We start from the raw sequence: 11,834 nt of genomic DNA, 5'->3' as shown, positions 1-11,834 counted from the left end.
GCGCATCGGCTGGATCCGCACCCCGCGCCTTCGAGGGTCGACTCGCCCAGCTGCAGCTTCGCCCACGTCAAGTACTACCACATGGCGTTCCAGTGCCTGCCGCGACGCAACCTCAACCAAGTAAGCCTCCCCCTTCTCTCTCCTCCCCTCCAGCTCCCTCGGTGGGAGAGAAGGGGCGGGAGCAGGAGACGGAGAAGTGGAGGGGGAGAGGAGGAGGGAAAGGACGATAGGAGTAGGATGGGGAGGAGTAAAGCACAGAGAAGAAAGGGAGGAGATACTTTCTCGATATCGTCACAGCTCGACCGCACAATCATCCTCTCCACCTCCTCCTTCTGATCAACGCGATGGTAAGTAGTCAAGTCCCCTCCTCCTACCCGAGGGAGCTGGCAGGGAGGAGAGGGAAGGGGGAGGCTTACCTCGTTGCCCTTGCATCGCTGCAGGCACTGAAACGCCATGTCGTAGTCCTTCACTTGCTCGAACCTGCAGCAGGGCCAGTCAACCCTCCAAGGCACGGCCAGCGGATCCAACCGATGCGCAGCAAGAACGAAAACGAGATCCGTTTGTTGCAGCGATGGATTCTAGGTGGTGGTAGTCATGGAGGAGGTAAAGAAGTTCGGTCGTGGTCCTCACCAGCGTACACAGAGCGATGGCAAGCTCGAGCTCGTGCGCGTCCACCAGAACTTTCAGCGCCTCCTCGTCCTCTCCGATCTGCAGGGAGGGGTCAACAGGATGCAAGCAAGGAGCACAAGAGTTGTCACCGCTAGATGCACGCATGCTGCAAGGACGGGTTGACCCTGGGACTTGTACCTAGAGGGGACGGCGCGTGTCAACACCATACAGCACAGGAAGGCTCTTCAAACCCACCTCATCTTCATGCTCTTCACAGTCTCTCTCCGCATCTCAAGCCTCTCCTCTGCAGATTCCTGCGTGGGAAGGGCCTTGCCAGTCTCCTGCTCCTCCTGACCCGAGCTTGCATGGATCGCTCTTGCTATCCGCTCGTACCCGTGCTCGCAGTTTGCCTGTGCGATGGCCAGCGCGGAGTCCAGATCCTCAGCGTGTGAAACGAGAAACTCCGCAGCCTTCCCGTGTTGTCCGCTGGCGACAAGGAGGGGAACACAGTCAGCCTCCTGACGCTCCGCCATCATCCCGGCATACTTCCTGGCAAGGTCCTGCCAGTAGGAGAGGGAGACGGCAGGAGCAACCAGCAGCGCCTTTTCGATCTCACCAGCTTCCACCATCAGGTCGCAGTACTGCCGCATGTACCCGATCCTCGCGTAAATGTTCGCTGCCTTCACCATTGCTTCGTTACGTGTCATCCTTCCTATGCCTGCGAACCCTCCGCGCGCCTGCTCCAGCTCCTGCGCCTTCCTCAGCAGCCACGGCAAGATGCTCTTGGCATGCATGACTCTGTTGTCGACGAGGAGGGGAACTCTCGACTCGCTGTTGTCCATGATGCAGAAGAGCTCTTGGACGCCGTCGGGGAAGAGGAGAAAGGAGCACTTCAACGCCCACCGCTCCAGGTCAGACTTGCACGCCCCCAGCTGCTCCGCCAGCTTTGCGGCTCCTGACCCACACAGACACGTAGCGTCCTGCTCTTCAAGATTGGCCGGCAACGGGCCGGCGATCCCATCCCCCCGCCAGTCGTTGGAGACGACGGCGCGGAGGTGGATGCTGGGTGTGAGCTGCTCTGCTGACCAGAAGCGGAGGGTAGTGTCCCGGGAGGAGGACGCGAAGAGGAAGGGCCGCTCAGGGTGCGAGCTCAACCCGTACACGTCAGCATGGTGGTCCATGACCACGAGCAGGCACGAGCCCGACCCTCGGATGTCCCACACGCGGATGCATCCGTCCCAGCTGCCGGAGAGGAGGATGAAGGGGATCTCATAGTGCCAGGAGAGGGCGCGGGTCTTGTTCGTGTGGCCCTCGAGAACAACCACCTTCTTCTCCTCCTCCACTCTCCACACCGCAACTCTGCAGTCGTCCGAGCTTGAGGCGAGCAGGCCGGGGACGAGGGGGCTGAACTTGACGCTGAAGGCCTTGGCTGAGTGGTGGCGGAACTCCTTGAGCTTCTGGTAGTTCGCGGGGTCTTGGACGTCGAAGAGCCGAACCCCCCAGTCCAGGCATGTGGTGGATAGCAGTGGGGATGGAGCGTGCTGAAGTCGCAGCCGAAGATGGCGCCGGGGTGATGGATCTTGACAACTGGTTCCTTCAGTCCCTTCCCCATCCAGCTCGGCGACGCAGACTCGTCAGGCTGGGGGTGGTATAGCACGCAGTATCCATCTTCTCCTCCCGAGGCTAAGAGGTCCCGGTGGGGGCTCCATCCCACGCAGTACACTAGCCCCTTGTGATTCTTCCTCTGCAGGACCAGCGCGCCCTTGCTCTTCCCCTCGGTCTCGAAGATGTGGACATATCCTTGAGAGGTTGAGCAGGCGATCCGATGATCGTCCGGAAGGGACGACCAGGCCAGGGAGTAGATGATCCCCAGCGTTCCCCCCCCCTGCGGCTTCATCGTCGCTATGCAGCGGAACGTCGTGACATCCCAGAGCTTGATCACTCCGTCGAACGATCCTGTCGCGAGGATATTCTTGTTATTGGGTGCAAACTCACAGGCGAAAATCGTCTCCGAGTGACCGACTTCAAATTGATGAACCCATTTCTTCTTGCTCACGTCGAAAACCCCCACGTCCCCCTCTGCTCCTCCCACAAGCAGCTGAGAACCGTTGGGGAGCATGCTGATGCTTCTGAAGCCGTAGTACCCGAGCTTGAAGATCTGCAGGGGAACGTGCTGCGAGACGTTCCACATGCGCATTGAAGCATGTGTACCAGAGACTGTGAAGAACGTTCCCGGGGAGCTTTTGTTCCATTCGACGCACTTGATACCTCCTGGCGACTTCTCAAAGGTCTTGATCTGCTCCATCTTCTCATAGTCGATGAGGGACAGCGTTCCTGACCCAAACGCGGCGATGCCATAGGAGGTTGACAGTGGATCCCACTTGAAGTCGTTTACTCCCCCTTCGTGGCCCCCGTTGCTCTTGTCCTGGCACTTCAACCTTTTCACTCGCTTCTGCGTCACATCCACAAAGGAGATGCTCGAGTCTGCATGCCCTGCCGCCAACACCAGAGCCGCCCCTAGCACATTGCTGCTCCACCGAAGCACGTTTACAGAGCTGTGGTTCACATCTTTGTACACATGTACAACATCGTCCATGAAGTTCCATATCCTGAGGATCCCGTTTTCTGTGTAGATGGAGATCTTGTCAGGCTCAGTCTTGCACCACTGGGCTTGCAGCGGAGCGCTGTCGAGCTTCAATGAATACAGGCCCTCCTCCGTAGACACGTTCCAGATCGTCACTACGTTGTCAAGGGAGGTACAAACGAGCAGGTCCTCGGCGTTGGGACTGAACTCGAAGGAGGTGATCGCATTCAAGTAATGCGCAATGATGTGCTTGATCTGCCATGAATCGATCGCGGCTACGTAGATCGCAAGGTTGGAACACCACGCTATCCACTGAGTGAGGTGAATAGTCACTCGATGGCAGCACGGTAGAGAGGGAGAGGACACGAACCTTGGTTCCATTGGTTGCTGCTCCTGTGTAGTTCTTGTGGTTTCCTGCCGGTATGAGCATGCATTGTCTCTGAAAAACGAAAGACTCAATGCGAAAAACAACTCGGAAGTCTGCAGATGGATAGATGAGACAAGGCGTGACAAGTAGAAGTAGAGTACTGATTGCAAGGTTGATGAGAATCATGGAGTCAATGTCAGTGGTAACGGGCAGGAGATGAGAACATTGCGATTCAGGTCCATATAGTGCGACGTGGGGGTTTGTGGAATCGAGAAATGCTGAGACAAGACACGTGGTGGTGTCTGCAAGAAGACGGGAAGCAAGGAGTCGTGAGAGGGGGAGGAGCAGCAGGAGGAGCAGGAGGAGCAGGAGGAGCAGGAGGAGCAGGAGGAGCAGGTGGAGCAGGAGGAGCAGGAGGAGCAGGAGCAGGATATATCGCGAAGGTGAGCTACCATGGCCGCGCGCCCCGATTGTGTCACTGCATTTGGCGTCTGGCACAAGTCCGCCTCAGTGTACGCAAAGGAGGATACGAAAAGGCACAAATAATTATAACCAAATTAATTAGTCATCCAATAGCAAAGGTACGAGGGCAGCACTGCGAGATAAGGCGGGTTGAGGGACACAATTTGGGATTTAAAAAAAAAGAAACAAAGAAAAAGAAAGAAAACAAAAAAAGAAAGACGAAATCAGGGGAAAATCTCCCGAAAGCAGCAAGGCAAACTCTGAAGTCGAAGAGCGGGGGGAGAGGAGAGGAGAGGAGAGGAGAGGAGAGGAGAGGAGAGGAGAGAGAATGGATATGAGGTGACAGGCGAGAGGACACTGCGGTGTCAGAGGCGAAGGAGGCAGCAAGGAGGAGGGGAGGAGGAGAAGTGACGATGCAATCCAACCGGGGGAGCGGGTCGAGCAGGAGCGGGCGGATGCTTCTCAGCAAGTGGACATGGCAGCGGCTGCTGGTGTCCCTTGCCTTCACGTCTCTCTTCACAAACGTGCTCTTCCTCATTATGCCCAGTGAAGACCAGAGGTGCGTTGCGATCCATTCGGCCCTGGAGGAGAAGTACAAGGCGGCGCTGAGAAGGCTGGACGAGCTGAATGCCTCGCTGTCGGAGCATGCAGAGGTCTTGAGGATGGAGAGGGAGGAGTTCGAGAGGGAGAAGGAAGCGTTTCAAAGGATGCATCAGACGCAGCGGCAAGGTATCCCTTAGTCCTCCTACGCGCTCCCAAGGGGATGAGTTTTGAGCTCAGCAGGGGCGGTGGAGGACGCACCAGTCAAGCTCGCCGTCGGTCAGGCCGTTAGGGAGGAGGCCAACAGGTTGCCCTTCAAGGTTGGGCAAGGAAGGCTAAAGTCACGTTTGCTGATCTCAACTACTGCAGGAGGTGCCGGATGCTGTTGAGGCCAGGGATGGCAAGTGGGAGGGGAGGACGATGAAGACAAGTGAGATCTTGCGGATCCTTCACCTCCAAGGAATCAGCACCTACGGGATCGTGGAGAAGTCAGAGCTCGTCGATCTGCTCGAGAGGTCTTCAACCTTGAAAGAGAGGAGTGACAATGTACAGGATAGCGTCCTGCCCCTGACTGGCGATGACTTGTAGCTGCAGGCGGGGGATGTGCGGGAAGCAGCATGTGCTGCCAGCGAGCAAGGGGAGGAGGAGATTCAAGGCAAGTTTACAGTTTGCTTGTTAAGTAGGGTGATGAGGGGCTAATAGGCGAAGAAGCGGGAGACTGGGTGATCCAAGAGCACAAGCACAAGAGGTTCGCAGAATTCGCCAGGTTGACTCGGAGGGTGTCCCTAGGACGGCGACGATGACGAGGATGCGGCAGGACGAGCGCCAAGGCTGCTACAGGAGTGATCCTCTGCACTGCCGTCTGGGATGCCACCGCCTTCCTCGGGAACCCTCTCGCTGTCCCCGGCCTGGTGATGGTAGGAGGATCGGACCTACCCCTCTCACACCTGCTGCAGGTTGACAACGCTCTGTGCGGAGCTCTGGCGGGCCTCGGGCTGTTCGGGACTCGCAAGTGAGGGAGTGGCTTCCGTTCAAACTTGAATCCCTTCCTTGCCACTCTCGCGGGAGGTCGAGCGGCGACTTTCAGAGGAAGTAGTCTTCTTGAACTCGCTGTGGAGGCAGGATCAGGGGCGAAAGCTTCTCAGGGACGGACCTGGCCATGCAAAGTTCGGCGTTGACGCTGACAGGCTGCTTCTTCTTGTAGCTGTCGGGTCTTGTCATCATATCCTTGAGCCTGCCAGAATTCTGGTACATCGATAGGTCTTCACTCCGCCTCGCCCTGCCATAGTACGATGAGAGGGTGTTGTAGAAGCAGCTGAAGAACAACCTCGTCACTCTTGACTGCGAAAGATCTTTCGCGAGCCTGTCCGCTTTGTCCTTCTCAGCTATGGCCTCCGACCATGTGGTGTAGAGACTGTTCTGTTTGAACTCCTCCATTTTCTGTCCAGTCGGGTTATCACACCATCACAGCGAGCAAAGAAGCGAGTTGCCTGCTTGTGAGGAACTTCCAGCGTGAGGCTCTTCGATCTCTTGTCCTCCACTGGCTTGTTCGATGACCCTCGGGGAGAAGCGAAGGACTCAAAGTCATCGCGGAGGGCCTCGATGATGAGCGTTTGCTCCTTCAGCTTCCTCCTGCACATGACCAGCAACGTCAGGGTTGCCCTCACGCGCCTCCTCCTACTTCTGCGCGTCTGCCCGTCGCACGAGCACGCTGACGAGGTCGAGCATCGCCAGGCTGTTGACCAGGATGTCTCGCTTGCTCTGAGCAGCCTCGTCAGAGGGAAATGAGGGCCAAGAAGATCGCCAACCTGAACGTCTTGTTTTCCATGCCGCTTCAAGGCATCGATGAATTTCCTCAGGTTTCGGTTGTTGGCGACGTCGCTGGTGTAGGCCAGGATCTTGCTGATTTTCTATCGTTGCAGTCAGAGGACGGTATAGAGAAGAGAAGGAGAGTGGAGTGGCGACAAGCTGGCTCAAGGGAAGTACGGCATGAAAGCAATGAGACACGAACGATTCACGTCGTTGCAAACATCAAGTACCGTCTCCATCTTGGTGAAGAAGATACTGTCATCGAACAAGGGCTCTTCGTTGTCCGAGAGCATCTCGGACCTGTTAAACTCTGTGTTCGAGTCGGAGAGGTACGCCCTGGCGTTGCGTGCCACGAACTCGGTAGAGGACTGGGAGTGCCTCATCGCAAAGTTCTCAACTGAGCCCTGGGATACTCGATTCTCAGAGACGATATTGACGATCTGTGCTCTTGTAAGATGCCTTGCAAACAGGCTGACCTGCTCACCTTGTGGATTTCTGTCAGAAAAACTCTCTCCATGTCTTTTAGCCCATCTTGGAGCTGCAGAGCCCCTGTCAGGACCAGCACGGGAGGCAAGAAATTTTCCTCACAGATTTCAAATCCCCAGAGTTCACTCTTAACAACTGGGACAGACAAGACGAAACTGGTTTCAGCTCCCGTAGACAGAGGAGACGGCAGAGGCTGCTACCTCCTTCTTGGGTGTCTCGATCTTCTCGGCGATGAACAACGGCTTGTCAAGCTTCTCCACGTCCGGGTTGTCTTTGCACCACGCTGCGTACTCGTCTCTCATCTTGGACATGTCAGGGGCAGAAAGACGTGGAGGGGTCAAGTACCTTCTTGAAGCGCTGGCTCGCTAACTTCTTGTCATCTTTTCTCCTCCGAAATGCTGCCTGCCAGAAGACTCATGAGCAAGGTCGGGCTGCATGCCTGCACGACTACCTGAAGAACGCTAGCAGCAGCCTCGGCGAGCCGATACTGCCACTGCTCGTTCTCAACCTGCCAACGACACAGTGAACGTACGCTACAGCTTCCCCCTCGTGTCCACCTTGTGCATGAGCTCTTGCTCGATGTTTGTGAAGGAAAGATGTTCCCCAAAAGTTGCTGTAACAGCTGATATGTACAAGGTTCCGATGATCATCACTCCTACGACGATAGCACGCCCAAGATAGCTCACAGGAGCGATATCGCCATACCCTGACGACAGACGATGAGCGGATTTGCTGAGTCTCGTCTCAGTATACCAGTTGTTGATATGGTGACCGTGACCAGCCACATTGGGTTGAGGAAAGAAAAAGCTTGATCCTTGTTGAAGGGACCTGCGACCTGTAACTCATGGAATCTTTTCCGAAACTTGTTCAGCACCTTCCGACAATCGCATCAGGTAGCTGGAAACGAAGAGGAACACGGTGATAAAGCTGTTCAAGGAATCACAACTTCGGTCGTTCCAAGACGACCATCCTACCTGAACATGGTCACGAGGGGAAATTGGTGCAACGCCAACTGAACGACATTCCTGTCAGGAAAGGAAGAGAGAAATGACGTGAACCTTCAACGCCATTCTCGCATTCATTGGCAAATCAGTGGCGCGCATGTCGATCGCTGGGTTTTCCATGTAGTTTAAGAACGACTCGGACAGGTAATGAGAGAAACTGAACAAAAGTTTCATTCCCTTCCCTCGCTCCCAACAAGAAACCTTACCACCACATGCGGAACATTCTCCAAAGAAGATAGATTTTCAGAAACGAGAAGATTGCCATGAAACTTTCAAATCGAAATTCCACGTTGCTAGGACCAATTCCAAACGTATAAGCAGAAACTTTCATGACGAATGAAACTCCAGGGAAGGTATGAACACCACAAATTAACAATTCCGTCAGAACTCCCTTCCAATAGTACTTCAAATTTTTGAGAAAACCCTGGAATGGCTGATTCCATTCATTGCTGTGCAAGTGATGGATTTCACTTTGCCTGGATCACGATTGAGAAACAAAACTCAGCTGCACGAGAAAATAGAGCCGTACCATGAATAAAACTTGAGGACTTGCACTGACAGTATCACTGAGAAGAACGTGCAGACGTACTTGAGGGGATTTACACTCGAATCACATCGTTGGTCCTCCTGCAGAAGATGATTGGCATAAATCAGCAGGGCAAGGTTGCAACTCAAAGACTTCACCGGGCCGATTGCGGATATTCCGCACATTTCGGCTACCAGACAAGAGCAGAAAATGCTGGCGGACGCGACAACAGAAACCCATATCTAGCAAGTTTGAAATCAGATCATGCCAAATCAGCACTTGCCATCATCAGCAGATGAGACACCTGCAAGTTGTACTGCAAGCGATGAACCTTCCTTATACAAAATTTTCGGAACTGTCAATTTCTCAGTCGTTGAGCCCTCTTAAAATCAACTGTTACCTTTTCAGTCTTGGAAATAGCTTTTGCCGCTTGCACATAGCGCCCTTCGTCATTGTCGTACACGAGCTCCTCACTCTTCCATCTACGATTCCCTTTCTTCTTCGACAGAAGCTGTCTCGCCACTTGATTGTTTGAATTCCCATCATCATGCTCCATGACCCCGATCAAGTCCTCATCAGCTAACCAGCACCTTGCTGCGCTTTACAATCAGTGCGTTTTAGAACGTCCAGTCAGCAAGTCAGCATTCGCACAAAAACAGGGCATGAGTTGTCTTTGAACTCGAAAGCATTTCAAAGGTATGAGGCAGGGACTGTATCGCAGTACTGTTCCTTCATTCGGCTTGCTCAGTGCTCAGTGTTGATATTCTATTGACTTATTGCAGCGTGATCTATGCGATGCTACAAATTCTAGCATGGAAGGAAAGGACCGTTCAACAACGGTACCGGGAGCGCTTTGGCAGACACTAGTCATGATGTAACGGGTGGAGGAGCCAGGGAGGACTCAGTGGAAGGGAGAGCAATGGAAGTGGAGATGAAAGTGTAAGAAGGAGAGGGGTATGGGCACGCTACAGGCTTCTGAAAAGCGTCATATCCCGCAACTGCATACGCAGCAGAGACAAGCTAGCATGAAAGTTCAAGTAGTCAAAGGTGTAGCTCTCACCCCACCCCCTGTACCGCGAGTGACCCTACCCCCAACATTCATTTACTGCGCATCAACTGCAATATGTTGACAAGTACCCGGCTATTACCCATTTAGTACCCCTCCTGTTGACTGACCAAAGTCACCCCCACCCCCATGTAACGTATTAAGACCCGTGTCACAAAGTCCAATTCCGCCCTCAATCCGATCTGTTACCCCACCCCGTGTCAAAATGAACGTTTTGCTCACCCACCCCTCTGACCTGAGAGTACCCCTCAAATTCCAGGACTTCACACACCCCCACCCTTCCCATATCCAGAGACTTGACAGACTTTGAAAAAAATGGACCCTGTTATCACCCCACCCCCATTTCTCCCTTTCTTGGACCCACCCCTCTTGTAAAGTTCATCCTGGTATCTTTCTAGTACCCACGCCCAGACCCCTCCAGACACTGTAAAAAGAGGGGGTGTGAAACTGGGGGCGGGGTCAAGTTCGGAAAAAAAAAACATCTAAAAATTCCGATGCAGCAGTTATACCGAAACTGACCGAGTCCTCTGCTCTGTAACCGCCGGCAAAACTGGCGCCCGGCCCGGCCGCCCGGCCGGGTGGCAGAGGCCCGCCGGCTGCCCGGGGCCCGCCGGGCAGCAGGAAATTCAGGACGAGGTGACACTGCAGGTGACACTGTTGCATAGGCGAGTCAGGCTTTCCTCAAAGTTAGGTTAAAAATCAGTACGAGGACACTGATGATGAGGAGACTCGAATCGACCCGGGGCGCCCGGCAGTTCAACGGTTGGGCATGACACGGTACACCTCAATCCTGGCATTTTTTTGCTACGCCGTTTACCTTTATGGCTGTCAGGTTGATGTTGAACGGAACATTAAAACATCATTTATAGTACTTGAAAAGCCTGCTGAGCCACTTCAACTATTTCGTCTGCACTTCCCCGCCCGACGATTGAGTAAGTTGAACCCCCGCGTTGACCGAGCGAGAGGTCCTGAGGCCATTCTGGATGACCTGCCTGAAGCGCTTGGAGCCCTCCTGTAGAGATGATCAAACTGGAGGGCAACAACGTAAAGAAGCTGCGGCTCTTACATGCCGTTTGGCGACCAGGCCGGTGACCCATCGTAGAACATGAGCCTGCTTCAAGACCAGGGTGATGTTGCTCTTCCCCTGCCTGTCGCTGCTGCTGTTGGAGGGGAGGCGTCGACATCCGGGCGCGAGAATGCGCGACCGATTGGAGGGCTGGAATAAAGAAGGGAAGGCACGCAATATGCTTTCATCGGGCCCGCCCGACCCCCTTCGGGGCCACACCCTTTCCTCCTTCGAATTATTCGTCCCAACGTCACCTCCCACCTGCTTCCCAGCTGGGTTGACTCCACTCGGACACTCTCTCCTTTCCCTTCCCTCGTGAGGGACGCGCTCTTTCTGCGTCTGCTGTTCTGTCGCTTCTGGGTAGATGTACTTGGCCGCTGGGTCAGGCTCCCATCTCTGCCACATCCTGTCCGGGAGCAAGTCAACAGCATGCTCTCAAGCAGGCTGCAAGAGCTCCTGCCTGTGTGCGACGGTCCAAGGGACATCGTGCCTGCTACGGGAGCAGAACATCCTCGCGGAGTCTAGGTCAGGGCAGACGAGCTCAATCACCTTGGGCAGCGTTCAGAACAAGAAAGTGACGTGGCACATCACGAGGCCGGTCAACCTCCACTTGGTACCCGTACCCTTGAGCCAGCAGCTTGTAATTCTCATACTCCCAGAGGCAACTGGAAACCTCCGCGCTGAGCCACAATCGACGGTGCAGCACGTTAGGTACCTGTGCGTGTTGTCTACGACGATCAGGTCCACCTCGCTCTGAACAGCCAGGATGAAGGCTTGCATGCACTTCTGTTGGGGTGGGACACGTTTGACATCAGGTGGGAGAAGTTACGTCGGGCAAACGCACCTGATGCGCTTCCCCGATGCGGGCCAAGTCGAAGGAGTAATTTCCATCGACGTAGAAGAAATGATCTGAGGAACACACCACCTTCGAATCGCTCCCTTCCCTCTGCATTGAAGCGCCTCCCTTGGTAGATGTCCTGTTCGGGGCCCTCCTGACTGCAAGTTTCGATGCCATAGTACTTTTGCCGCTCCCCGGCAGTCCTCTTAGGATCACCACGCTTCTTGGTGGAAATGCTTTTTCTCTTGCTGTTGGAGAAATAGGTCAAACGGAACAGTCTGACTCTTCAATCTACAATTTACCCGTGAAGAAACCGTTTGTCATATTGGCAAGCTGACCAACTTGCACAGGACTTCTTTTCACCGAGCTTGAAGCAAGAAATTCTTGTTTGCGTGTTTGAATCTTCCCCCCAAAGTTGGACCGCGCATGGGTCTTGTTTGCTCGCCATGGTGGATTCCCTGGTAGACTCACGGGAAC

At 54.5% G+C, this 11,834-nt stretch overlaps 3 protein-coding genes across 3 annotated transcripts; 1 reads left to right on the top strand and 2 right to left on the bottom strand.

Annotated features, from left to right (window-relative positions):
* Nucleotides 1-291: 291 nt before the first annotated feature.
* GUITHDRAFT_136844 (hypothetical protein) lies at nucleotides 292-3,623 on the bottom strand (the record flags this gene model as incomplete). The annotated part of the gene is made up of 7 exons (XM_005835255.1): nucleotides 292-332; nucleotides 417-480; nucleotides 631-708; nucleotides 759-807; nucleotides 865-2,150; nucleotides 2,198-3,505; nucleotides 3,564-3,623. 7 exons carry the CDS (start codon nucleotides 3,621-3,623, stop codon nucleotides 292-294), a joined length of 2,886 nt encoding a protein of 961 aa, XP_005835312.1.
* Nucleotides 3,624-4,477: 854 nt separating this feature from the next.
* On the top strand, nucleotides 4,478-5,578 carry GUITHDRAFT_105938 (hypothetical protein; the record flags this gene model as incomplete). Its single annotated transcript, XM_005835254.1, has 7 exons — nucleotides 4,478-4,751; nucleotides 4,806-4,882; nucleotides 4,932-5,077; nucleotides 5,157-5,181; nucleotides 5,246-5,328; nucleotides 5,380-5,473; nucleotides 5,519-5,578. The coding sequence occupies 7 exons, from the start codon at nucleotides 4,478-4,480 to the stop codon at nucleotides 5,576-5,578; spliced, it is 759 nt and encodes a 252-aa protein (XP_005835311.1).
* A 67-nt stretch (nucleotides 5,579-5,645) lies between these two features.
* Nucleotides 5,646-8,943, bottom strand: GUITHDRAFT_136842 (hypothetical protein; the record flags this gene model as incomplete). Its single annotated transcript, XM_005835253.1, has 19 exons — nucleotides 5,646-6,002; nucleotides 6,068-6,194; nucleotides 6,244-6,323; nucleotides 6,371-6,472; nucleotides 6,602-6,811; nucleotides 6,856-6,909; nucleotides 7,058-7,159; nucleotides 7,203-7,259; nucleotides 7,309-7,365; nucleotides 7,415-7,563; nucleotides 7,611-7,685; nucleotides 7,732-7,784; nucleotides 7,832-7,869; nucleotides 7,916-8,018; nucleotides 8,068-8,337; nucleotides 8,421-8,488; nucleotides 8,546-8,629; nucleotides 8,692-8,742; nucleotides 8,788-8,943. The coding sequence occupies 19 exons, from the start codon at nucleotides 8,941-8,943 to the stop codon at nucleotides 5,646-5,648; spliced, it is 2,193 nt and encodes a 730-aa protein (XP_005835310.1).
* Between the last annotated feature and the right edge of the window lie 2,891 nt (nucleotides 8,944-11,834).

Source organism: Guillardia theta, assembly GCF_000315625.1.
Source record: "Guillardia theta CCMP2712 unplaced genomic scaffold GUITHscaffold_22, whole genome shotgun sequence".
Taxonomy (NCBI): Eukaryota; class Cryptophyceae; order Pyrenomonadales; family Geminigeraceae; genus Guillardia; species Guillardia theta.
The sequence above is the reverse complement of the archived record's forward strand: the minus strand, read 5'-3'. Positions and strand labels throughout refer to the sequence as shown.